The following is a 26078-nucleotide window of genomic DNA, read 5'->3' as shown; positions in this document are numbered from 1 at the left end:
GTGGGTCTGTCCACTCACCAGCTGATGGACATTGATTTGAATTCTTTCCAGTTTGGAGTTGTTGTACACATTTATATGCAAATGTTTGCGTGGATGTGTGTTTTCATTTTTCTTGTGTCAGATGTTGCTAGACAGGGTGGTAAATAGACATGGACCTTTGTAAGAAACTGCCACACTTTTTCCCCAAAGTAGTCGCATCATCCTCGTAGAAAAGAGCATTTCCCTCCGCCTTCACCAGCTCTTGGTATTGTTACCCTTTCCGATTTTAGCCTCTCTACTGGGTGTCTGTGGCTTCATTTCCACTTCCCGAAAGCCTAGTGATGAACACCCTTTAATGTGCTTACCCGCCATTTCTGTATCCTCTTCTGCCATACGTCTGGTCACATTTTTTGCTCGTTTAAGTTGGATTATCTGTCTTACTGAGTTGTAAGAATTTTCCTAAATACATTATGCATACACGTTCTTTGTTGGATGTGTGTCTGTGTGATTATGGAATATTTCCTTCTAGTTGATTGCTCTTTTTGTTTTTGTTTGTTTTTGAGACGGAGTCTCACTCTGTCATGCCCGGGCTGGAGTGCAGTGGCACAATATTGGCTCACTGCAACCTCCGCCTCCTGGGTTCAAACGATTCTCCCACCTCAGTCTCCCAAGTAACTGGGATTACAGGCACCCATCACTACACCCAGCTAATTTTTTGTATTTTTAGTAGAGATGGGGTTTCACCATATTGGCCGGGCTGGTCTCAAACTCCTGACCTCAAGTGATCCACCTGCCTCCCAAAGTGCTGAGATTACAGGCGTGAGCCCCCGCGCCTGGCCTTGTCTTTTCTCTTTTATAATGATGTCTCTCTCTCTTTTTTAAGAGATGGGTAAAAGTTTTTAATTTTAATGAAGCCTAGTTTATGAATTTTTTTCTTTAAGGACACATTTCTTAGAAATTTTTGTCTATCCCAAGGTTTAGGAGCATTTTTCTCTTATGCTTTCTTCTAGGCTTTTTTCAGTTATAGCTTTTAGGTTTATAACCTGTTTCATGTTAATGAATTTTATGTTAAATTCAACCTTTTGTTTCTGGTATCGACTGAACTTTGGCATGATGATTTATTTTTAAACATGTTGCTAGATACAGCTTGTTCCTGCCTCTGTTTATAAATGATTGGCCCGTGATTTCTTAGTACCCTTCCTGTCTAGTTTCAACCTAAAGGTTTTGCTAACCTCATAAAATGAGTCAGGGTGTGTGCCGTCTTACTGTGTTCAGGTCAAGTTTGAATTAGGCCAGAATGATTTGTTCTTTGAATGTGAGTAGAACCCACCTTCCCTCCAATGGAGCCATCTGCACCTCAAGTTGACTGTGCTGCCCTGGCCAGGGAGATGAGGTCCTCCGAAGGTTGGGGACCCTTTGTAATGGTTTGGAGAGAGCACGGAGAAATGAGCTGTCCTCTTGCAAGAGCTGCAGGGCACACCTTGTCTTGGGCAGCCCAGAGCAGGTCAGGGAGGTGCCAGGTGAGATTGTGCCCTGGCTGCCAGGTGGGCATGGCAGGGATGGATGCCGGGGCTATGCTGATGGCCCTCAGTGCTATACCCTGCCCAGGCTGGATCTCCCAGCACTATCAGAGGCGGGTGCAGCTTGGTGGAGCCCTCAAAGATGTCACTGAGAGGCTCTGGGCATCTGCCACGGGCACTCCCCAGACCACAGGTATTGAGGGCAGGTTAACTGGATCCCTGAGACCCTCTTCCTGGGGCTGTTGGAGGTGGACCAAGCAAAGCCATTCTGAATAAGGAAAGCCCTCCGGGCCAGCTTGCCTTGTCTTTTGGGAAAGGAATGGAAGGAGTTGGCAGATTCTTGCTTCCTGAGAGATGACCGAGACTCTGCCCAGGAGAACGACCATTCTAGCCACGCTGTATTCCTGCCTCCCTGTGGAGGTTTGTCAGCGACTCCCCTGCCCCCACCTTCGTCTCTCCCTCTTTACCACATCCCCTGAGCTGGCATTTCCTGGTAAAAAAAAACCGAGATGTTGAGCACCCCGTGGGCCTCTGCGTTTCCCTCACTTGGGCCTCTGTGGGCAGGCAGGGACCCCAGCTCTTCATATTTGTACTTCATCAGGCATGGTGTGAGAGGGTAGGCATTTAGTGAGCTGAATTAAAATGCCTCAGAACCCCTCTGAGCTGGGCACAGTGACTCATGCCTGTACTCCCATCACTTTGGGAGGCAAAGGTGGGAGGATTGCCTGAGCCCAGGAGTTCGAGACCAGCCTGAGCAACATAAGGGAGGCCCCATCTCTACAAAAAAATTTAAACATTAGCTGGGCATAGTGGCCTGTTGCATGTAGTTCTGGCTACTTGGGAGGCTGGGATGGGAGGATTGCTTCTGCCCGGGAGATCGAGGCTGCAGTGAGCAGTAATTGCACCACTGTACTCTACTAAGATAGAGCGAGACCCTGTCTCTAATAAAATAAAATAAAACAACCACCTGAAATGCCAGGAGAGTGCTATGCCAAGCTGGTACCTCTTTGGAGCAGAGCTCAAGGCCAGCAGGAGGTTTGCAGAGTGTTTCTGGAGGCCTCTCTGTCACGGTGGGGAAGTGGGGGTTGGGGGGTGGAGGGGGGGAGTCATGGATCTCTGCTCATGGAGCACTGCAGAGCAGCTTCCTTGCATCTAGCACCCTTCTGCCACCAGAATGCCTGAGCCCCTAACACCAAAACCCCAGCCCCTCCCAGCAGCAAGCATCCATTTCATACCATGGCTCTGCAAGTGGGCTGAGGTTTGACTGGGCCCCTGGGTCAGGCTGGAATGGAGCGGCAGCAGCTCCCAGGATTCATTCTTCTGGCGATCAGAGGAGCACAGAAGGCCAAGCCAGTCTCACAAACCCCTTGACTGGGGTCACACAGCAAATCCTAGCGGCCACGGCGAGGCCTGCAGACAAGCCGAGCCACACCTGCCAGTCTGTGAGCATAGTGGGGAGCCGTGCGGAGGCATGGGCGCCTGACCCTACCTCCATGGAACACAAATGTCACAAGCTCTGTTCTTCTCGTCAGTGCCTCCAGGGAGCTCCGGGGGTTCTGGAGGTGTCTGCCATCTGCTGTATGGGGCGTGGACAGTGCCCAGGTTCTCCCTCCCATGTTTCACTCAGTGCATGAGCACAAACCCACTCATGGATCTGGTCTGCTTCCGTATAGAAGTTGGAAGTCCTGTTGCCCAAAGGAGCCACAGGTCTTCCAAAATTGCTTTAAAAGTAGCATCATAGGGCTGGGCGCGGTGGCCACGCCTGTAATCCCAGCACTTTGGGAGGCCGAGGCGGATGGATTGCTTGAGGTCGGGAGTTTGAGACCAGCCCGGCCAACATGATGAAACCTCGTCTCTACTAAAAAAAAATACAAAAAATTAGCCGGGTATAGTGGCAGGCACCTGTAATCCCAGCTACTCGGGAGGCTGAGGCAGGAGAATCACTTGAACCCAGGAGGTGGAGGTTGCAGTGAGCCGAGATCGTGACACTGCACTCCAGCCTGGGCAACAAGAGCGAAACTCCGTCTCAAAAACAAAAAATTAGCCGGGCGTAGTGGCATTAATCCCAGCTACTCATGGGGTTAAGGCAGGAGAATTGCTTGAATCCGGGAGGCAGAGGTTGCGGTGAGCTGAGATCATGCCATTGTACTCCAGACTGGGCGACTCCAGACTGGGTGACAAGAGCAAGACTCCATCTCAAAAAATAAAAATAGCATCAGAAAAATACCGTCCTTGTATGCCATTTTCTCCATTTTACTGACATTTTGCCTGACTTTTGTCTTTGTTTCAGGGAAATCGTGGAACACATGGTCCAGCACTTTAAAACGCAGATCTTTGGGGATCGGAAGCCCGTGTTTGACGGCAGGAAGAATCTGTACACGGCCATGCCCCTTCCGATTGGGAGGGACAAGGTAAGCTCCCTGGGGTGCCCTTGGAGTAATGTACAGCGAAGTAAAGCTCACACGTGTTGTAAAGTCCGTCATGCCTGTTCTCATACACGAAACCATTTCACCGAGGAGAAGAGAGCAGCTCGCTGCCATGCGCTTCGTCCTGAGGTCCATAGAAACTACCTTCTTTGTGTTGTGGCTTTCAGTGATAGGGGTTTAACTTATCTAGGTCCTGACACAGATATGGAGAACTTGTTGAAACCACCAGAGTTTCAGTACAAAGTGCACACACAAAACACAAGCCACAAACCACCGTCAGACAAGAGCCTAGAGTAAGCACCAGTATTCTAAAGACCTGCAGAGGCCAAGCAGGAAGATGGCTTGAGCTCAGGAGTTCAAGGCTAAGTGAGGTATCTCAGTGCGCCACGAATTCCGCTTGGGTGACAGAATGAGACTCCATCTCCACAGGAAGGCCTATGGAAAAGCATGCTCATATAGGGGTTTGTGAGAGAGAGACGTGGCAGTGAGGCCCAGTTAACATTCTGCTCTAGCCAGTGATTCATCTGAAATTCGAATGATGCTGATTAGTCAACCCAGAAGGAGTGGGTATATTAAAATGTCACCTTCTTTTATTACCTTTATCCTTATCATGGCTTTATTTAAAAAGTAATAAAGTTTCTGCCCAGAAGTGTCACTTCTTGGGAGTATCTTTCAACACATGTGCTGCTCCGGAGTGATACGGGTGTTATTTGTAAGTAGAAGAAGAGCAGAAATCCGGCTCAGAAATAATCTTTATAGGCTGGGCGCGGTGGCTCACGCCTGTAACCCCAGCATTTTGGGAGGCCGAGGTGGGCAGATCACAAAGTCAGGAGTTCGAGACCAGCCTGGCCAACATGGTGAAACCCCGTCTCTACTAAAAATATAAAAAATTAACTGGGTATAGTGGCAGGTGCCTATAATCCCAACTACTCTGGAGGCTGAGGCAGGAAAATCGCTTGAACCTGGGAAGCGAAGGTTGCAGTGACCTGAGTTCGCACCACTGCACTCCAGCCTGGGCAACAGAGTGAGACTCAGTTCTCAAAAAAATAAAAAATAATCTTTACACATACTTTAAGACGCGAACACATCAGAAACCAGGAATTGAACAGCTATGAGAATGAAGGGCTGATTCCCTCTGGGAACAACGTGCACAGTTTGCTTTTTCAACCCTGAGTCCCTGAGAAGGAAGCCAGCTCAGTGTGCAGAGGGCCTCAGATTGCTGCCAGGGATGTCTATGTTAGTGGGAGAGCAAGGGGCCTGCTAGCAGCTCTCTCTACAGACGTTCAGTCTTCTTCCTTTTGCTTTTGAGACAGGGTCTCGCTCTGTCGTCCAGGCTGGAAAGCAGTGGTGCAGTCACGCTCGCCGTAGCCTTCAATTCTCAGGCTCAAGCGATCCTCCCACCTCAGCCTCCAGAGTAGCTAGCTTTTCATTTTGATGATAATCTTGAAATGAATAAGCTCCTTTCAGCCTTTCTGGATGGTCAGCAGGGCCCAGCAGTCTCCGCACCTGGTGATGCCCCTCCACGTCGCTGCGCTCTGACAAGGCGAGAATGTGCTGTGGCTGAGCAGAGGCCGAGTTACGATATGGGGCTCTGCAGAAAGCAACCTCATGGCTGTAACGGGACGGTGGTCTGGGCACTGTCACCGCCAGCCCAGGTGATGGACGTTGGGTTTCTCAATGGGAGCGAGTCCTAGACCAAATGCCCGTCAGTTCAACGTGATCACCCCTTGCCAACTAGCGTGCCGTGGAGTTGAAATGTAGTCATTTTAAAGTTCTGTGCTTAATATGCATTTGTTTTTACTTAAGTTTGATAAGAAAGACAAGCATAAGGAGTTTGTGCACAGTTTTGTCTGTACGTATTTATATCTACACACAGGGCGGGCATCCGGGTAGTTTTTCTGAAAAGGGTCTTGGGGAGTCCATATGGTATTTGATATTTAAATTCGAGACCTGTCTTTGTGGAAATTAACTGCGCACACACTCTGGGGTAAAACTAGATATGAGTGTGAGGCCTGGCTCCGCCCTTCCTGTGGTGGGACCCGGGGCACCTCAACTGGCCAAGCCTCATCTGCCTCCCCTGTAAAATAGAGAGATGGCAATAAAAACTACTTCCCGGGGCTTTGTGAGAGTTCAGTGAGCATGTACATCCCTGCCCCGTGCCTGTCCCCTGCGGCCCCAGGTGGTACATCTCCCACCAGCCTGAGCCGGTGCCCGTGCTGCTGGCCCCACACCACACGTTGAGTAGCGAGGGTTTATTTTTTTTTGTTTGTTTTCATTTTTTGAGATGGAGTCTCGCTCTGTTGCCCAGGCTGGAGTGCAGTGGCTGGATCTCAGCTCACTACAAGCTGCGCCTCCTGGGTTTACGCCATTCTCCTGCCTCAGCCTCCCAAGTAGCTGGGACTACAGGCGCCCGCCACCACACCTGGCTAGTTTTTTGTATTTTTTTTTTTTTTAGTGGAGACGGGGTTTCGCCGTGTTAGCCAGGATGATCTCGATCTCCTGACCTCGTGATCCACCCGTCTCGGCCTCCCAAAGTGCTGGGATTACAGGCTTGAGCCACCGCGCCCGGCCGAGTAGCGAGGGTTTAAAATTCTTTGTTTAAGGCTAGGTGCAGTGGCTCATGCTTGTAATCCCAGCACTTTGGGAGGCCGAGGCAGGTGGATCACTGGAGGCCGGGAGTGTGAGACCAGCCTGGCCAACGTGACTAAATCCCATCTCTACTAAAAATACAAAAAAAATTAGCCAAGCACAGTGGCACACGCCTATAGTCACAGCTACTTGTGAGGCTGAAGCATGAGAATCGCTCGAACCCGAGAGGCAGAGGTTGCAGTGAGCCAAGATCACGCCACTGCACTGCAGCCTGGGCGACAGAGTGAGACTCTGTCTAAAAATAAAAATTTAAACAAAGCTTAATTTGCAGAACTGCAGATTTCTGGCCCTGGTCTGTCAGCCTTGCTAATGGTCAGAGTGTTTTTCTGGGGTGCCCACATGAGTCCTCATACGTGCAACCCTACACCCAGTAGGCGTTCACTCCCTCTTAAGTTTCATCCCAACCTTCCTTGTTCTTTTGTCACATGAAAAGCTCAGGTTGGCCAGGTGTGGTGGCTCACGCCTTTAATCCCAGCACTTTGGGAGGTCAAGGTGGGCGGATCACCTGAGGTCAGGAGTTCAAGACCAGCCTGAGCAATATGGTGAAACCCCGTCTCTACTAAAAATACAAAATTAGCCGGGTGTGGTGGAGCATGTCTGTAATCCCAGCTGCTCAGGAGGCTGAAGCATGAGAATCCCTCAGACGTGGGAGGCGGAGGTTGCAGTGAGCCGAGATCGCACCACTGCACTCCAGCCTTGGGCAACAAGAGCGAAACTCCATCTCAAAAAAAAAAGGAAAAAAGAAAAGCTCAGGTCCCAGAGGGCATAGAGAACCTACTCGAAGCTACTGTGTTCGTTAGCATGGGGGTTCTCCGGGTGCAGACCGCACTTCTCCCACTGGTTTGGGGGTTCTGTAGGATCTCTGTGGGGTGCAGAAATTAACCCCTTCTGTCTGAGAGCCTGCGTAAGGAGGTGTCCCCATGCCCATCTTCTCGCATCATGTCCCAATGTCATCTTTGGGTTTTCTCTTTTTTCTGTGAAATACTTTTTCGTGCCTCGCTTGTGGTAAGAGTGGAATCGTTCTGGTGCTCCATTACCCTGGAGGCTCGTGGGGACTCTGGCAGCTCTGGCCCAGGCCCCTGCGCAGAGGGCCCGTGTCACCTTACCCTTACACACGAAGCTCCTAAATCTCCTACTGCAATGTTAGCCTGCCTGCCTTCATCCCAGCCCCTGTGTGGAGAGAGACGAGTTCTCCCAGGCCCGGGAGACGCTGGGACCGCCCAGCCGCACTCCCCCACCTCCCAGAACTGGAGATGGAGACACAGGAAACTATACAAGTTGATCAGCATTTGGGGTTGAACTCCTGGGTCCTTTTTTGAAGGCATGATTTGTGTCGTCTGTTCTTGACTCTGGGTCCAGCCCCATAACTCCCCTTGTCGGGGCCCATGGAAGGTCTGCAGCTCCCTGGAGCTTCTTTGCTCAGTTGAGTAGAAAATTTAGAAAGGTGGCCAGAAGGAGCACCGTTTAGGAACATACGGAGACAACTACAAACTCCCTAAATAACAGAAGGTAAGTGGCATTGGCCTGGAAGGGATTCGGCTGGTGGCAGATGAACCTGAGAATGTATTCCCACATCTCCCTGAAGGATCAAATTCAATGTCTGGGTTGACACGGTCTGGGAGTGGTGGTGGACAGCACAGGTGTCTCCTTCCCAGAAGGAAGTTAGGGCAGACCCACAGCGCAGATCAATAGTAGACCCTGCCTGGAAGCAGCGTACCTTGGGAGAAGACAGCCATGCACAGAGTTCTCTGCTGAAGGAGATGGTAGTTCGGCACTCCTGCCTGTCCACCTCTGTGCCCAGCTCGGCCATGCTATGGCCACAGGAGTGCCTGGCTGTTGCCTGCTGACCTGGGATGGGGGTGTCTGGCAGCAAGGGAGACCAAGGGCTCCTGAAGCAGTGAAGCTTCTGCACTTGAAGGCTTGGGTAGAGAAGGCGGGGGCGAGGAGAGGCCTAGGAAGCCATGGGGGGCTCCGCTTGGGCAGTGTGCGGCAGGGAGCCTGCTTAGCCTGGGCCTGGCCCAAGCATCTTTGGGGCTGACCTGCTACCTCTCAGGGCCAAGGGTCCCCTCGAGCGAGCCATGTGCCTTGACTCGAGCCCACCCCAGTACAAGGTGGTCAGGAAGTGGTGTCGAGCCATAGCTGAGCAGCCACTCCCTGTACCTGCTCTGTCATCTGCCAGGTGACTTTGAATTCCCACTACACTTGGCAGACGTGATGGGTGGGGCTGGTTTTGGTGCTGAGGTCTTTTGGGGGTCAGTGATCTGCCTTTGGAGAGCTGCTGCCCTGCAGAGTCACAGGATGCCTTTAGACCTCAGCACCTGGCACATTTCAATAAGACGTGAGCTGCACGGCCCCTTCTGGGAGGGGAATGTGGCACGCAGCCTGGCAGCTGTCTCTCAGCCCGGGCTTGGCAGGTGTAGTGGGTGTGGTCGCTCTTCCTGCCGCCCTGGGGAGGCCACGTCTAGGTCGGGATCCTCGTGGCTGGCCAGACGTGCCATGCCTGCAGCGCCTCCCTTGCCCCTCCTCAGTGACAGTGGACAGGGAGGCCATGGGCTCAGCCAGGGCCATAGCCAAGCTTAGTGCAGGAACAGCCTTTTGAAAGGTAGCTGTGCCTCTGTGCTCTCTCCCTGGCTCCATACACAGTTTCTTTGTGCTCTTTTTTTTTTTTCCAGACAGGGTCTCTCTCCGTCTCCCAGGCTAGAGTGCAGTGGCACAATGTCGGCTCACTGTAACCTCCACCACCCAGGCTCAAGTGAGCCTCCCACCTCAGCCTCTTGAGTAGCTGGGACTACAGGCCTGTGCCACCATGCCCGGCTAATTTTCTTTTCTTTTTTTTTTTTTGAGACGGAGTCTCGCTCTGTTGCCCAGGCTGGAGTGCAGTGGCCGGATCTCAGCTCACTGCAAGCTCCGCCTCCCGGGTTCCCGCCATTCTCCTGCCTCAGCCTCCCGAGTAGCTGGGACTACAGGCGCCCGCCACCTCGCCCGGCTAGTTTTTTGTATTTTTTAGTAGAGACGGGGTTTCACCGTGTTAGCCAGGATGGTCTCGATCTCCTGACCTCGTGATCCGCCCGTCTCGGCCTCCCAAAGTGCTGGGATTACAGGCTTGAGCCACCGCGCCCGGCCTAATTTTCTTTTTGTAGGGACAGAGTTTTGCCACTTTGCCCAAGCTGGTCTGCAACTCCTGAGTTCAAGTGATCCAGCCCACCTCGGCCTCCCACAGTATTGGGATTACAGGCATGAGCCCCGGGCTGTCCTCTTTGCATTCTTTAGAATGCTTTTTTCCCTTTGTTGCTGAGCTGTGTGACGACACCGAAATGGGAATCACCCCATGACAGCTCTACTTCTCTCACCCTGAGGATTTCCGGACAGGGAGGCCAGCTTGCGGGTTTGGCTTGTCTGGGGAGACTGGATGTCACAGCTGCCTCGCCGTGCTCCAGGCCCTGGATCAGAGTCCTGGGCTGACATTTTCTCTTATCCATGTTCAGAAAATGGCAGTTGGGCCACTCCCAGATTGCAGCACTGCAACACAACTGACGCCAGTGCCCTGTGAGGTGGGTGGGGCCACCTGCTTGTCCCCTTGTGTGCAGGAGGCCAACGGAGCCACCTGCCCGAGGTGAGAACACAGGAGGCAGCCGCACTGGGAGTGACCTTCAGATGTCGTGTCATTGGGACCGAGCGCTTTGGGCTGTTGAGAGGCAGCAGCGTCTCAGGTGTGGACCACCTGCTGCTGGCAGCCCAGACACACACGGGGCCTGTCCCTCAGAGAGCCGTGTGCCTCCTGCCCTTGTGGCATGACAGCCGTCGTACAATCTCCATGAGGCCCTAAGCTGCCGCACGCGAGCGCCACCCAGCCACCGTGGACACGGGATGGGCAGACAGTCACAGAGCCTGGGGTGACTCTGGTATCCTTTCTTTGCGGGCCAGGCGGAGGCTAGGCTACAATACATTTGCAAAGGAGAGTGTATTTTGCTGTGAGAAAATAGACCCCTTGGAATTGCCCCTCGGTTTTGACTACAGAGGTTTTTGAAGGGTGGCGTTGACAGGCATCTGATCCGTGCCAGGGCATGGCACTGTAGGCCGGATGCTGAGTGCTGTTGCCGCAGATGTGCTTGGGCCTAAAGTACCTCCTGGCTAGGGTGTGTGTGAGATGGAAATGCACGCACTCTCCCACTCCCAAGCTTACTCCACCTGCACACTGTGACCTGAGTGTGCTGTTTCTGGACAAGGGGAATGGCACTCCCTTCTCAGCAACCGGCCACTCCTGTTGGGACCAGGTAGCTGCCAGTCCCTACTGGAATCGTCCCCCCCATGCCCAGCCAAGCCCCTGTTCCTGGGCCCATAGAGACTCTGTCTCCCTTTCTGGAGTCAGACAGTTTGACGGAGGCAAGTGCCTCATGGCCCAGAGAGGCTGAGTCAGCCCCTCCAGAGCTGTTTCTTTAACTGACAGAGCAAGACTCCTTCTCAAAAAGAAAAAGAAAGTAAAGGGGGGAACCAGTGAGTGCAGGAGTGCCTGCCATGTTGCCATGTTACGTCAAATGTGCATTTTCAGTTACTGTTATTTGTGTATGACTTATTTAGAATTTTATTATGAAGTACCACTAATGAAAAAGAAGTATATATACAATTGACCTTTGAAAAACAAAAAAGATTAGTGGTGCTTTATTAGTCCGCTTTCATGCTTCTGATAATTACCCAAGACTGGGCAATTTACAAAAGAAAGAGGTTTAATTGGACTTACAGTTCCATGTGGCTAGGGAAGCCTTGCAGTCATGGCGGAGGGCAAAAGGCACTTCTTACATGACAGCGGCCAAAGAGAATGAGAAAGAAGCAAAAGCAGAAACCCCTGATAAACCAATTGGATCACTGTCACGAGAATAGCACGGGAAAGACCAGTCCCCATGATTTAGTTACCTTCCTGGGTCCCTCCCACAACATGTGGGAATTCTAGGAGATACAATTCAAGTTGAGAGTTGGGTGGGGACATAGCCAAACGTATCAGGCACTGATCCCCCATGCAGTCAAAAATTCATTTATAACCTTTTTTTTTTTTTTTTTTTGGAAACAATTTGTTGCCCAGGCTGGAGTACCGTGGCACAATCACAGCTCACTATAGCCTTGACTTCCCTGGCTCAAGCGATCCTCCTATCTCAACCTCCTGAGTTAGCTGGGAGCACAGAGACGAGGTCTCCCTGTATTGCCCAGGCTGGTCTCCAACTCCTGGGCTCAAACTGTCCTCCCAGCTCAACCACCCAAAGAGCTGGGATTATAGGCGTGAACCACTGCACCTAGCTGTGTATAACTGTTGACTCCCCCGAAACTTAAACTACTACTAATAGCCTGTTGTTGACCAGAAGCCTTACCAATAACATAAACTGTTAATTAACACTTTTCTTTCTTTCTTTCTTTTTTTTTTTTTTTTTGAGATAGAGTCTTGCTCTGTCGCCCAGGCTGGGGTGCAGTGGCCGGATCTCAGCTCACTGTAAGCTCCGCCTCCTGGGTTCCCGCCATTCTCCTGCCTCAGCCTCCCGAGTAGCTGGGACTACAGGCGCCCGCCACGTCGCCCAGCTAGTTTTTTGTATTTTTTAGTAGAGACAGGGTTTCACCGTGTTAGCCAGGATGGTCTCAATCTCCTGACCTCGTGATCCGCCCACCTCGGCCTCCCAAAGTGCTGGAATTACAGGCTTGAGCCACCGCACCCAGCCTCACATATTTTATATGTTACATGTATTATATAGTTTATTCTTCTTTGTTTCTTTTTTTTTCACTCTGTTGTCCAGGGCTGGAGTGCAGTGGTGCTCTCTGCGCACTGCAGCCTTCACCTCCTGGGTTCAAATGTTTCTCCTGCCTCAGCCTCCCAGGTAGCTGGGATTACAGGCACCCACCACTGCACCTGGCTAATTTTTGTATTTGTTTTGTTTTGTTGGGTTTTTTTTGAGATAGAGTTTCACTCTTGTCGCCCAGGCTGGAGTATGGTGTGATCTCGGCTCACTGCAACCTCCACCTCCCAGGTTTAAGCGATTCTCCTGCCCCGGTCTCCCGAGTAGCTGGGATTACAGGCCCATACCACCATGTCCGGCTAACTTTTTTGTATTTTTAGTAGAGACAGGGTACACTATGGGCTGGGGTGGTCTCGAACTCCTGAACTCGTGATCCGCCTGCCTTAGCCTCCCAAAGTGCTGGGATTACAGGCGTGAGCCACCACACCTGGCTGATCTTGTTCCTTTTTATGGCTGCATGTTATTCCACAATGTCTGATATGGTTACAGCTAGTTTCTGTATTGTCAGTAGAGATGGGGTTTTGCCACATTGGCCAGGCTGGTCTTGAACTCCTGTCTTCAGGTGATCCACCTGCCTCAGCCTCCCAGAGTGCTGGGATTACAGGCGTGAGCCACCGTGCCTGGCCCTATATAGTTTATTCTTACATTCTTAAGCTGGAGAAAAGTTACTTAAGAAATCATAAGGTAATGAAAATATATTTACTATCCATTAAGTGGACGTGGATTATTATAAAGGATCCCCTCTGTCTTCATGCCGAGGAGAGAAAGGAGCTTGGTCTCGCTGTCTCGGGTAGCAGAGGCTGAAGGACATCCATATATAACTCCACTTGCGTAGTTCCAACCCATGTTTTTCAAGGGCTAGCTGTGTATGTACATTTAAAGAGTGGTATTAAACCACATCCTGTACCCCCACCCAGGCCCAGCTGTTCCCTCCTCCCACCCTGAAATCCGCCGTGGGCCGAGCCTTGATTGCATTCTCACCCCCTGCCACGCGCTCTGCTGTCCTGATGACTTGAGTGAAGCTGGCCCTTCCCTCTGTTGGTTTCCTCAGCTGTGCTGCATCCCCTGTGCGTGTGACTCTGGCTTCCGGAAGGAGTCGTGCTGCGTGACTCTGGCTTCCGGAAGGAGTCGTGCTGCGTGACTCTGGCTTCCGGAAGGAGTCGTGCTGCGTGACTCTGGCTTCCGGAAGGAGTCGTGCTGCGTGACTCTGGCTTCCGGAAGGAGTCGTGCTGCGTGACTCTGGCTTCCGGAAGGGATCGTGCTGCGGCGCCCTTCTGTGGCTTGCTGCTTTTCTTGCTATTCGATGTTCGCAGTCCATCCAGCTGGAAGGATTTGCTCGTTTTTCCCCACCCTCATCTTTTGCAGATGGTCCTCGGGGCGCGGCCAGTTGGGGGCCGTCGGGCACGACAGTGCTCTGAGTGCTTGTGGGTATCTGCCAGAGCCAGCCCAGGCCCAGGTGGAAAGGGTGTGTACCTGGGACCCAGGTGGGCAGGTGACATCCGCAGAGTCTGGTCTTTGCTCTGTGAGGTTCAAACAAGGTGTGGCAAGAAGCCAGGCCCTGGGCGACAAGTGTGAGCAGATGGGAGACGGGCATGGGCATGGTGGGCAGTGGGCGAGCGAGTGAATGTGCCTGGTGCCACCAAACAACAAAACAACACTGGGCCGGGGCATGCCGGCAAGCTGGGGTTTGTGGTCCTGAATCAGGGAGGGCACCTCAGGTGAGCGGAGCAGAGGCAGCGGGCCCTGGGCAGGGTAGGAGAGGCCGGTGCTGAAGACCTGGGTCCCTGGTGTCACACATGGAGTGGGAAGGCCTTCGGGTCCAAATTCCATCTCTGCCCTCTCATGGCTTTGTGGCCTTGGGCTATTTTTTTAAGTCTGGGTTTCTGCGTTTTCATGTATGAAAAGTGGTGAGTCGGCCAGGCACAGTGGCTCACGCTTGTACTCCCAGCACTTTGGGAGGCCAAGGTGGGAGGATCCCTTGAGCCCAGGAGTTCAAGACCAGCACAGGCAACATGGTGAAACTCCATCTCTACCAAATAAAAAACTAAAAAATTGGCCGGGCGCGGTGGCTCAAGCCTGTAATTCCAGAACTTTGAGAGGCCGAGACGGGTAGATCACAAGGTCAGGAGATCAAGACCATCCTGGCTAACACGGTGAAACCCCGTCTCTACTGAAAAAAAAAATACAAAAAACTAGCCCGGCAAGGTGGTGGGCGCCTGTAGTCCCAGCTACTCGGGAGGCTGAGGCAGGAGAATGACGTAAACCCGGGAGGCGGAGCTTGCAGTGAGCTGAGATCCGGCCACTGCACTCCAGCCCGGGCAACAGAGTGAGACTCCGTCTCAAAAAAAAAAACTAAAAAATTAGCCGAGCTTGGTGGTGTGCGTCTGTAGTCCCAGCTACTTGGAAGGCCAAGGTGGGAGGATCCCTTAAGCCTCAGAGGTCAAGGTTGAAGTGAGCCAGTATTGCGCCACTGCACTCCAGCTGGGGCCACAGTGAGACCCTGTCTCAACAAAAGTGGCGAATGAATTTTCCCTTGCTGGGGTCATTGGGCATGTGAGGATAAAGTATATACCATCCGTAACCCGTCCCGTCGCTGTTCCTCAGACACTGGGAAGCATTATCAGCAAATAGCGAAGTTGCTTCATGCATCACCTGAGTAGGCTTGTGTATGTCCACGTATTTGGAGGTATGAGGCCCAGATTGTGATTGAACTGCAGGTTGTGAGTAGCGGAGTGGGGTTTGCAGGTGACAGCAGCATGATCTGGCGATAGGTGCAACTTGTGGGTGAGGGAAGGGGTCATTCAGAGACTAGGGAGGAGGTAGTGAGTTCGTTGTCTGAGGGTGAAACAAGAGGATACGTTTTCGACCACTGTCAGTACACAGGCCACTGCCACACATGACTCTGTACGTTTAAATTCATCAAAAGTAAGTGAGTAGTTTAAAAATCAGTTCCTCGGTTGTATTTCAAGTGCTCCATAGCCACATGTGGCTGGTGGTTGGCTAGAGGCCTGGGCAGGGACTTCCTCACCCAGGAGTAGATATCTGGAAGCCAACCACTGCCGGGCTGCATCCTCCCTGGGGCTTCGCAGGAGGGAGTCACCTTGTGTGCTTTGGATCCTCGCAGGTGGAGCTGGAGGTCACGCTGCCGGGAGAAGGCAAGGATCGCATTTTCAAGGTGTCCATCAAGTGGGTGTCCTGCGTGAGCTTGCAGGCATTACACGATGCACTTTCAGGGCGGCTGCCCAGCGTCCCTTTTGAAACGATCCAGGCCCTGGACGTGGTCATGAGGCACTTGCCATCCATGAGGTGAGGGCGCCACACGGGACCAAGGGTGGGGGGAATCCCCTGCGGCTCCGAGGGTCCCCTGCAGAGTGAAATCTGTCCGAGGAACGGCTCATTCTCGGAACTAGGGTGGGAATGGTCACGCAGGTTTTCTGTGATGAAGATAACACAAATGGTGCTAAGGTGGAAACAGTGTTAATATAAACGTAAGTCACCAGCATTCTCGGCCTGGCCCGAAAATGTGGCCCCCCATTTGTGCGCACGTCGGTGCCTTCGTGTTCTGCGCAGCCCTCTGCCCCCAGCACTTTTCTGTTCCTCTCTTGCCCTTGCACTTGAGACTCATGATAGGAAAGTAATGCTGTTCCCAGTTTCGTGCTGCACGCATGTCCGCAACTCTAGGGACTGTCACCGCTGCTTTTTGTGACTGTTGGGGACGTCTTTATTCTCAGGATTACTCTTTTACCACTAATTGCCACGCTTGCGATTGCTGGGAGAGGATGTAGGGACAGTTTAAGGGCTCACAGTCTGCCCGGTTGCTGGGCAGAGGGTTGTGCTAATTTCCTGAGTCCCCCGCTGTTGGAGGAGCAAGGCCAGCTCAGCACATCAGCCCTCAGTTTCCTGCCCCGGAACAGCTGCCCTCACACTGGTGCCTGGGAACAATTTGCGTTTTCAAGTTCCGTCTCTTTCGAACCAAAGCCTAAACCGAAACAAAGCCCCACGCTCACAAACCCCAGGACTGACCCAAGCTTTAAGATTCGAGGAGAGCGTTGGGGCTTCCCTCATGGAAGAGAAGGCGCTTCGAGGTCAGGTGTAAGATTTTTGGAGGGACCATGGTGTTCTCAGTCTTCAGGCATGGGAGGAGGTGACCGAATACAGGACAGGCTGTCACTCCCAGCAGGAACACACCTTCCCCCATGTGTAATCTGTCTCTGCTTTGAACTATCGGTACAGGAAGGCCGTAGGTATGTGGAGAAACAGTCTAGAAGGATGATTGCCAAAATGGCATCTACTTTTTCAATATAGAGTTGCAGAGATGACTGTGATTCTTTTTTGAATTCCTTTGGATTACTTCCACTAATTTTATAATCAGGGCGGAAACTGCCGTTTTCATTTTGGGATAAGAAGGGCAGTCGAGGCAGGATTATTAGCGCGTCTCAGGTGGAAAGTGAAAGGGCCACGGAGGTGGTTGGGTCAGCGCAGCCCCCAGGTAGGGAGCATCGAGGCCCACAGCATGTTTTCCCCTCAGAATCATTAGTGACGGCGCCTCCCCGGCCACCAGGCCCCTCAGTGCCCGTGCAGCAGGCGAGGCTGCTGTGCTGGAGAGTGTGCCTGCTTCAGTCGAGTGGCTCCAGTCGGGCCAGCACAGCATCCCTCGAAGGCCCGGAAGAGGTTGTGAAGCCCTCATGCTGGCCCTTCCACCTCCTGCGGAGGAGTCCACAGCAGGCAGCTCCAGGGCCTCGGAGCCTGCCTGGGGAGCCGCGGCTAAAGGAGCCGGCGGATACTAGGTCATGGGTGGAGAGCCACACGGCCAGAAGTGGCACATCTCCCCACGGCTGAGGCTGGGCCTGGCTGCGGCTGGCATTTGGCAGGTGCCCACTTCCACCTGCACTTGGGGACACAGGCCTGGTGAAGTGAAGAGTAGACAGTGAGGACAGTAAGGCGAGGCAAAGCCAGGACAGGGAGCCTGGACCAGAAACACGCCAGGTCCCGGGGGTTTGTGCTCCACCTGTGCGGTGCGTTTAAACATCTTTCAGCGTTCCCCAGTGAGGCCACGGGTCCCCCAACCTGCTGCTGTTACAGCGTCCCGCACAGCAGGCCATGCACACAGGCTGGAGTGCCGCGTGGTAAACGTGGATTTACAAGGAGGGGAAACGGAACTCTGATGAGGGTGTGGTGGGCGCAGGCAAAGCCCACCCAGAGGCCGCTGTTCCTTCTGGAAGACGCATCTGACGGGTGGTGGGGTGGGGTCTCTTGGTTCCAGGTACACCCCCGTGGGCCGCTCCTTCTTCACCGCGTCGGAGGGCTGCTCCAACCCTCTTGGCGGGGGCCGGGAAGTGTGGTTTGGCTTCCATCAGTCCGTCCGGCCTTCTCTCTGGAAAATGATGCTGAATATTGATGGTAAGCAGTGCCCTGGGATCTTCACTGCAGGGCAGGGCTGGGCATGGGCTGGGGGTCAGGACCCCGGTGGGGGGATGGCTTGTGGCCAGCTCCACGCATGGCCTCTGTCAGAGCCGGCGCTGCTGCGTGACACCTGGCCGGTCTCACCTGCAGTGCTGGGTGGGTTAGGGCAGTGGCTCTCAGGCCAGTGTGGAGCCACCAGGAGGTCGCACCCTCAGAGGCTGTGGTCAGGGGCTGAGGCGAGCCTGAGGATCCCGCTGTTCTGTGCAGGACATCCGCTGCCCTCTCTGTGAAAAAGACGAGAGTGAAGGCCAGCGAAAAGGATCGGTCTTCTCATTTGGGAGTTCGTTATTATGAAAAGCTCTAGAAAGGAATGAGAATTCGATCTTGCTCAGTTATACATTTATTGAAAAACAATTACATGAAAGGGAATGGTGGATTTCAGAAATATTTCCGCCAGAAGGTCCCCAGAAAATCCTACCACACTGGCTTCTTTCTCAGAGGGTGTCGCCCTGACCAGAGGGAGGGTCAGCAGCTCGGGCCTGGGCTTGTCACTACTGGCCTGCCCATCTCTGGGCCCGAGGCTGGCCTCGGTAGGGAGTGAGAACCCCGGCCGGGTGTCCCTGCCGTGGCTGGCCTGGCCTGTGAGGCCCCTCCAGGACTATGGGCCTGTCCAGCATCCCCGCAGTCATGCTTAGGCCTTTGCCTCTGTCTTTTCTCGCCTACAGTGTCGGCAACAGCATTTTACAAGGCACAGCCAGTAATCGAGTTTGTTTGTGAAGTTTTGGATTTTAAAAGTATTGAAGAACAACAAAAACCTCTGACAGATTCCCAAAGGGTAAAGTTTACCAAAGAAATTAAAGGTAATGAACTGTCCGAGCACACCTGGCTAAGGGCTGGGAGGCCCCTTCCCAGTCTGCCTCCAGGACCGCGTTTGGCAGTTCTGGTTCTTACGTGCGTTTAGGGAGATGGGGGTGGCGGAATTTAGCCATCAGATGAAGTAGCACGGAAATGAATTACACCCATTTCCCAGAGCAGGAGTGGGGGTTTCCTAAGTAAATGCAACCCCTGGGGTGGAGGTGAGGTTGAGTTTGGGGAGTCAGTCACGTCTGAGTCATGACATCAGGACTAGAAGCAGCAGTGTGGCTGTGATCAGCATTTCATAACGCTGGAACCGAGGATGCATTTTCTTTTGTTTTCATTTAACCTTACACAGCCCGGCAGGGATCTGTAGCCGGTCAGCCTGCTTTCTACTCCAAGAAACTCAGACTAGGGGGTCTGGGACTTGCCTGGGGTCCTTCTACCCATCAGCAACGGAGTGGGTGCCCGCCCCTGGCTCCACAAACCCTGCCCGCTGAGCCTGTCCTTTTGGAAGGCCATTTGCAGGGCCATTCACAGTACCCCATGTTACCACAATGACCCATGGGGGGCAGAGAATAGCACGAGGGTGGACACCCGATGCTCTGAGCTGAGCCTCCCCCTACCATGTGGTATTCTTGTAGGGGAGATGGACCCAGCTAGGGTGGCCTGGGGGTGACCTGTGGGTCACCCTCCCTAGGGGAGCCCTGCAGCCCTCTGGAGCCCCCGTAACCTGAGTCCGCAGCCACATTCCTATGAAAACTGATTCTCGGGAAGTGGCGCTTGCACTCAGGTTGGGACGGCCCAGACGCTGATGCCTGTGTTCTGTGTCCCCAGGTCTAAAGGTGGAGATAACGCACTGTGGGCAGATGAAGAGGAAGTACCGCGTCTGCAATGTGACCCGGCGGCCCGCCAGTCACCAAACGTAACACGCCCTTCCTTTCAGACTCTCTTGGCTGGGGCCCCCAAGGTCACCCCGATGGGCACTCTCTGGAGCCATAATTCTATGCCCATTCTCCGGAAAGGACCATTTCATGCTGTTTTTCAATCCCAAAAGTGTCCCTTACATGGCTCAGTAGATTCCAAACTTCACCAAAGTTTGTGAGGCGTCTCCTGCCGTCACCGTGCGGAGGCCCTGGCTGCCGAACCGGCCTGGCCTGCTTTCCTCGTCCTGTCCTGGGGGCTTCAGGCCTTCTGGGCACCGGGAACGCACAGCATGTAAACGGCTTCCAGGGTCGCCATGCTCTGCTGGAAGACGCACAGACCTTTCTGGACACCTCCGTTCGTCCCGACTGCTGTACACACACTGTGGCGTTGTGGGTAATTGATGAGTAATGACGCCTGGAGGTATTTTTTGTTTCCCAACTCCAGAAACAAAAAGAGAATTTAGGGGCTCGGGAACATTCCAGATAACCCAAAGCACGTGACGTGGTTTTCACTCCCAGAAGTGCTCTGAATGTGTGCTCCTCATACGTCACCCTCAAAAGCAAAACCAAATGAAAAGCAGCGTGGGGGAAGGGACCCCGGGATGACCTCGGCCTGAACAGCCCTTTTGCTCCTCAGATTCCCGCTGCAGCAGGAGAGCGGGCAGACGGTGGAGTGCACGGTGGCCCAGTACTTCAAGGACAGGCACAAGTTGGTTCTGCGCTACCCCCACCTCCCATGTTTACAAGTCGGACAGGAGCAGAAACACACCTACCTTCCCCTGGAGGCAAGTCACCCTCTTCCTGTGATCTCTGGGGGCTTGGGAGGGCAGCGTTCCAGGCTGGAGCATGCAGCTTCCAGAAACTGCTGAGGCCCCAGTCAGGTACAGATGGCACTGCTTCTGCTGCTGCAGGAACTTGGGTGGGTTAACGGACTTTGTTGCACCTCGGTTTTGCCTTCAGTAAAATGGGGTCCGCAGCTCTCTTGTGGGATTGGTGTGAGCCTTGACTGAGATTGTGTGTAACGCACCCAGCAGGCCCCGCAGCCAGAGGCAGGTGCTCTGTCACTGCACGCTTGCGTCATTCACTCTCCTCTAACATCACGACTCTTTGAAAAAATCCTTGCCTTGGGAAGGGGTCAAATTCCGACCCTGAGCCATGTGCTGTAACTCTTCCCTTGGTGTTTAGATTCTGGCACTTTGCTGTCGTTCAGGCAGGGCTGGGCAGCTCCAGCTCCTTGTCCCATAGGTAGACGTCTTTCACGCCTGCAGCCGCTTTCATGCCCACAGCCGCCGAAGACTGGAGAAAGCCCAGAAGTACTGGTGTCAGGACACAGCCCCGCTGACCTGGTGGGCTGGGCACAGAGGCCGTGGGGTCTGTGTGTTCGCGTGACATGGGGTTTACTTAGCAGGGATTTCTGTTGTGAAGTGGAAGGCCGTGGAGCAGCCCCCACAGCAGACACCTGCATGGCGCTTCATAGCCCAGGGACGAGACAGAGACGGTCCCCAGCAGAGACAGGCCACCAGACCCTGAGCCCCCTGCCTGCTCCCCTGGTCACACCAGTGCGGCACTGATGGCCTTTCTCTACGTCCTCTTCGCAGGTCTGTAACATAGTGGCAGGACAAAGATGTATTAAAAAATTAACGGACAATCAGACCTCAACCATGATCAGAGCGACTGCTAGGTCGGCACCCGATCGGCAAGAAGAGATCAGCAAATTGGTGAGCGTCAGTCCCGGGCAGAGCCGCCCTGTGGAGTCCAGTCCGGTTGCCCTGGCACAGAAACCTCTGATGCTTGGAACAGATGCAGCTGCTAGAGAGATGGGAGGCCCCCACCCACTCCGTGCGTTTTCTTCTTCCCCTTTGCCAGATGCGAAGCGCAAGTTTCAACACAGATCCATACGTCCGTGAATTTGGAATCATGGTCAAAGATGAGATGACGGACGTGACTGGGCGGGTGCTGCAGCCGCCCTCCATCCTCTACGGCGGCAGGGTACGTGCGGGGCAGCGGGGACCATGTGGCTGCGGGGCATGTCTCTGCCCCGCCACCCCTCTCAGGTTCTGAGCCATGAGCCGCAGTGTAGACTGTGTTCCATGCAGGAGAATCCTTTCTACTCTGGGCTGAGCCTGTAAAAGGCGTGAGACTTCATAAAGGAATGACTTTCCTTGGGCCTTTTTAAAGTTTTTCAGAATTTCAGAGTTACCCTTAATGTTTTCAGAAGATAATTTTTGTTATCCCATGAAAGTTGAGAGAGCACCATTCTTCGCATGACGGATGCTCACCGAGGGTCGAGTTATTTCCCAGAAGCCTGTACTGCTTTTGTATTCTGTAACTTTTGCTTTGGGGGTGTTTGGTAACAGTTTTTTGTCCTTGCTAATTTAAGTTCTAGTTTTGTTTGTTTTGAGGCAGGGTCTTGCTCTGTCACCCGAGCTAGAAGGCAGTGGCATGACCACAGGTCCCTGCAGCCTCTAACTCCCGGGCTCAAACATATCTCTCGCCTCAGCCTCACAAGGAGCTGGGAATACAGGCGCATGAGCCACTGTGGCCAGCCCTTGACTTCTCCTTTTTATCAGTGTGTAACCAAAGGTGTCCTGAGCACTGAGCCCTCCAGCGTCGCTTCTCGTTTCCTCCTGGGCAGACCCTCGGGTGTAAGCACACCACGTCTGGTGGGAGGGTCCAGAGGTGAGCACACTGGGAGGCACACCAGGGCTCTGCAGGGCCTTAGTGTCAGAGGCTACTGACTTCCTTAAGCACCTGGCATCTGTGTAAGGGTCTGCCTAACCTTTTACACCCTAGTTTCTCCCTAACGGAATTTTACTCTCATCCTCAGGACCTGGACTGAGGTTTTGGTTTGTTTGTTTTTCCTAATCTTATTTCAAAATACAGGTTCTGGGCTGGGCGCAGTGAGTGGTTTGCATCTGTAATCCCAGCACTTTGGGAGGCTGAGGCGGGTGGATCACTTGAGGTCAGGAGTTTGAGACCAGAAACTCTGTCTCTACTAAAAATACAAAAATTAGCCTGGAGTGGTGGTGGGCGCCTGTAATCCCGGCTACTCAGGGGGATGAGGCAGGAGAATCACTTGAACCCAGGAGGCGGAGGTTGCAGTGAGCTGAGATCACACTGCTGCACTCCAGCCTGGGTGACAGAGCAAGACTTGTCTCAAAACATAAAAAATACTTTAAACAAAAAAGTTGTTTTTTAAATGTTTCAGAATTCAGATTTAAAAGAATTAGAGGAAAAAAGTCTCTTTTTTCCCAGTTCTCAGTTGCCCTCTCAGGAAGCAATTGGTGTTCTTTCTCCTTTGTAAAATCACCCAGGGATGATTCACCCCTTTTTGTGAAAATAATAGCATTACCTGTATTTCTGTGCCTCGCTGTTTTCTAGCTAACATTTCCTTAGAGCTCACTGAGAGGCTGCTGGCCGTTCTGTGTTGCTGTGCGTGCGTGTCTTGTCCTCTGGCGCTATTGCGTGGGACGCCATTGCGTAGGGGTCTGTGTCCCTGGTGGTGGGCACAGCCACTCCTTGTCTCTCTGAAGCGAGTCTAAGCGAGGCCCTTCAGCCCTCCTTGGCTTGCTTGTCCCCCCAGGCCCCAGGTGCTGTATAAACACAGCCCAAGCCCAGGAGGAAGAGCGCATGATTCCCTTTCATGAGTCGGGGAGGAGACTCCAGTGAGGGCAGAGGAGTGCCTGCCCCCGTCGGGGGAGGGGGCTTTTGAACCCAGCGCCGCTTCACAGCCCTGCTGGCTTCTTGGAAGCCGTCTTAGCAAGGGCAAGGGCAGTGGTTGTCTGAAAACCAGAAGAGCTTGTGTAAGCCCACCTTGCAAAAATCTCAGAGTGTAGGGATTAAGAGAGCTTGTAGACGGGGCGCCACAGCTCATGCCTGTAATCCCAGCACTTTGGGAGGCCAAGGCAGGAAGATCACTGAGATTAGGAGTTCGACACCAGCCTCTGGTCAACATGGTGAAACCCTGTCTGTACTAAAAAATACAAAAACTAGCCAGGCGTGGTGGCATGCGCCTATAATCCCAGCCAACTCTGGAGACTGAGGCAGGAGAACTGCTTGAACCTGGGAGGCAGAGGTTGCGGTGAGCCGAGATTGTGCCACTGCACTCCACCCTGGGCAACAGAGTGAGACTCTCTCAAAAAAAAAAAAAAAAAAAAAAAGGCCGGGCGCAGTGGCTCACACTTGTAATCCCAACACTTTGGGATGCCAAGGCAGGCGGATCACCTGAGGTCGGGAGTTCAAGACCAGCCTGACAAACATTGAGAAACCCCTTCTCTACTAAAAATATAAAATTAGCCGGGCGTGGTGGCACACACCTGTAATCCCAACTACTCAGGAGGCTGAGTCAGGAGAATCGCTTGAACCCAGGAGGTGGAGGTTGCAGTGAGCCAAGATCGTGCCATTGCACTCCAGCCTGGGCAACAAGAGCGAAACTCTGTCTCAAAAAAAAAAACACAAAAAACCTTGTAATTTGTTTGAGACAGAGTCTTTTTCTGTTGCCCTGGCTGCAGTGCAGTGACGTAGTAATAACTCGCTGCAGCCTTAACCTTCCAGGCTCAAGTGATCCTCCCACCTCAGCCTCTCGAATTGCTGGGACCACAGCCACACTACCACACCCAGCTAGGTTTTTAATGTTTTATAGAGACGAGGTCTCACTATGTTACCCAGGCTGGTCTTGAACTCCTGGGCTCAAGCAGTCCTCCCACCTCAGCTGGGATTACAGGCGTGAGCCACCACACCTGACTGAGCTTGTCATGCTTCTGTTAATACATGAATACATTTTTCCAGATCTCTAAAACATTTTAATGTGAGGAAACATTCCTGTCCCCTGCCCTACCTACCCCCTGGTCCATTGTTAGTGCAAAAAAACAAAATATCCTTCAGAAAGCAGTGTGTACAGCAGGAGTTCTCGACTAGGGATGACTTTGCCCCCCAGGAAACATCTGGCAGTGTCTGGAGACATTTTTTATTGTCACAACTTGGGGGTGAGTGGGATAGTCTACAGGGCACAGGACAGCCTCGTGACAAAGAATCACTGAGCTTCAGATGTCAGTTGTGCTGAGGGCTGAGAAGTACCTGTATAGTAAGAGCCTGTGCGTGTGTGTGTGTGCATGTGAGTGCGTGTATGTGTGTGTGTGTGCATGTGAGTGCGTGTGTGTGCATGTGAGTGCGTGTGTGTGCGTGCGCGCGTGTGTGCATGTGAGTGCGTGTGTGTGCGAGTGCATGTGTGTGCGTGCGTGCATGTGAGTGCGTGTGAGTGCGTGTGTGCGCGCGTGTGGGGCGTGTGTGCATGTGAGTGTGTGTGCGCGCGCGTGTGTGTGCATGTGAGGGCGTGTGTGTGCATGTGAGTGCGTGTGTGCGTGTGCGTGTGTGCATGTGAGTGTGTGTGCGTGTGCGTGTGTGCGTGTGTGTGCGTGTGTGTGCGTGTGAGTGCGTGTGTGCGTGTGCGTGTGTGTGCGTGTGTGTGCATGTGAGTGCGTGTGTGCGTGTGCGTGTGTGTGCATGTGAGTGCGTGTGCGCGCGTGTGTGCGCGTGTGCGTGTGCGTGCGTGTGCGTGTGTTTGCATGTGAGTGCGTGTGCGTGTGTGTGCGCGTGTGTGTGCATGTGAGTGCGTGTGTGTGCGCGTGTGCGCGTGTGAGTGCGTGTGTGCGCGCGTGTGTGTGCGTGAGGGCATGTGTGTGCATGTGAGTGCGCGTGTGTGCCTGTGAGGGCGTGTGTGTGCATGTGAGTGCGTGTGTGTGCGTGTGTGCCTGTGAGGGCGTGTGTGTGCATGTGAGTGCGTGTGTGTGCATGTGAGTGCGTGTGTGCATGTGAGTGCGTGTGTGCGTGTGAGTGCGTGTGTGTGCGTGTGTGTGCGTGTGAGTGCGCGTGTGCGTGTGTGTGTGCGCGTGAGTGCGTGTGTGTGTGTGCATGTGAGTGCGTGTGTGTGCGAGTGCATGTGAGTGCGTGTGTGCGTGAGTGCGTGTGTGTGCGCGTGTGTGTGCATGTGAGTGAGTGTGTGTGCGCGTGTGTGCGTGTGAGTGGTGTGTGTGTGCGTGTGTGTGTGCGTGAGGGCATGTGTGTGCATGTGAGTGTGTGTGTGTGCGTGCATGTGAGTGCGTGTGTGTGCATGTGAGGGCGTGTGTGTGCGTGTGTGCATGTGAGGGCGTGTGTGTGCATGTGAGTGCGTGTGTGTGCATGTGAGTGCGTGTGTGCATGAGTGCGTGTGTGCGTGTGTGTGCGTGTGAGTGCGTGTGTGTGTGCGTGTGTGCGTGTGAGTGCGCGTGTGCGTGTGTGTGTGCGCGTGAGTGCGTGTGTGTGTGCATGTGAGTGCGTGTGTGTGCATGTGAGTGTGCGTGTGTGTGCGTGTGAGTGAGCGTGAGTGCGTGTGTGTGCGCGTGTGTGTGCGTGTGAGCGTGTGTGTGCGTGTGAGTGCATGAGTGCGTGTGTGCGTGAGTGCGTGTGTGCGCGTGTGTGTGCGTGTGAGTGCGTGTGTGTGCATGTGAGTGCGTGTGTGCGTGTGTGTGCGTGCATGTGAGTGCGTGTGTGTGTGCGCGTGTGTGT

At 53.3% G+C, this 26078-nt stretch overlaps 1 protein-coding gene across 2 annotated transcripts in view; it reads left to right on the top strand.

The window, feature by feature from the left end:
- AGO2 (argonaute RISC catalytic component 2) overlaps positions 1-26078 on the top strand; it is a 121459-nt gene that overhangs the window by 61900 nt on the left and 33481 nt on the right. For both annotated transcript variants that reach the window (XM_033203337.1, XM_033203338.1), the window contains 8 exons: positions 3790-3910; positions 15476-15657; positions 17615-17751; positions 18480-18614; positions 19447-19534; positions 20173-20320; positions 21134-21253; positions 21402-21524. In XM_033203337.1, the coding sequence (XP_033059228.1) occupies positions 3790-3910; positions 15476-15657; positions 17615-17751; positions 18480-18614; positions 19447-19534; positions 20173-20320; positions 21134-21253; positions 21402-21524 (1054 nt within the window). The remainder of the gene's footprint in view (positions 1-3789; positions 3911-15475; positions 15658-17614; positions 17752-18479; positions 18615-19446; positions 19535-20172; positions 20321-21133; positions 21254-21401; positions 21525-26078) is intronic.

This window comes from Trachypithecus francoisi, unplaced genomic scaffold (assembly GCF_009764315.1).
Source record: "Trachypithecus francoisi isolate TF-2019V2 unplaced genomic scaffold, Tfra_2.0 Lachesis_group7, whole genome shotgun sequence".
Lineage (NCBI taxonomy): Eukaryota > Metazoa > Chordata > Mammalia > Primates > Cercopithecidae > Trachypithecus > Trachypithecus francoisi.
Note: the sequence above shows the minus strand (reverse complement) of the source record. Positions and strands in the feature narration are given on the sequence as shown.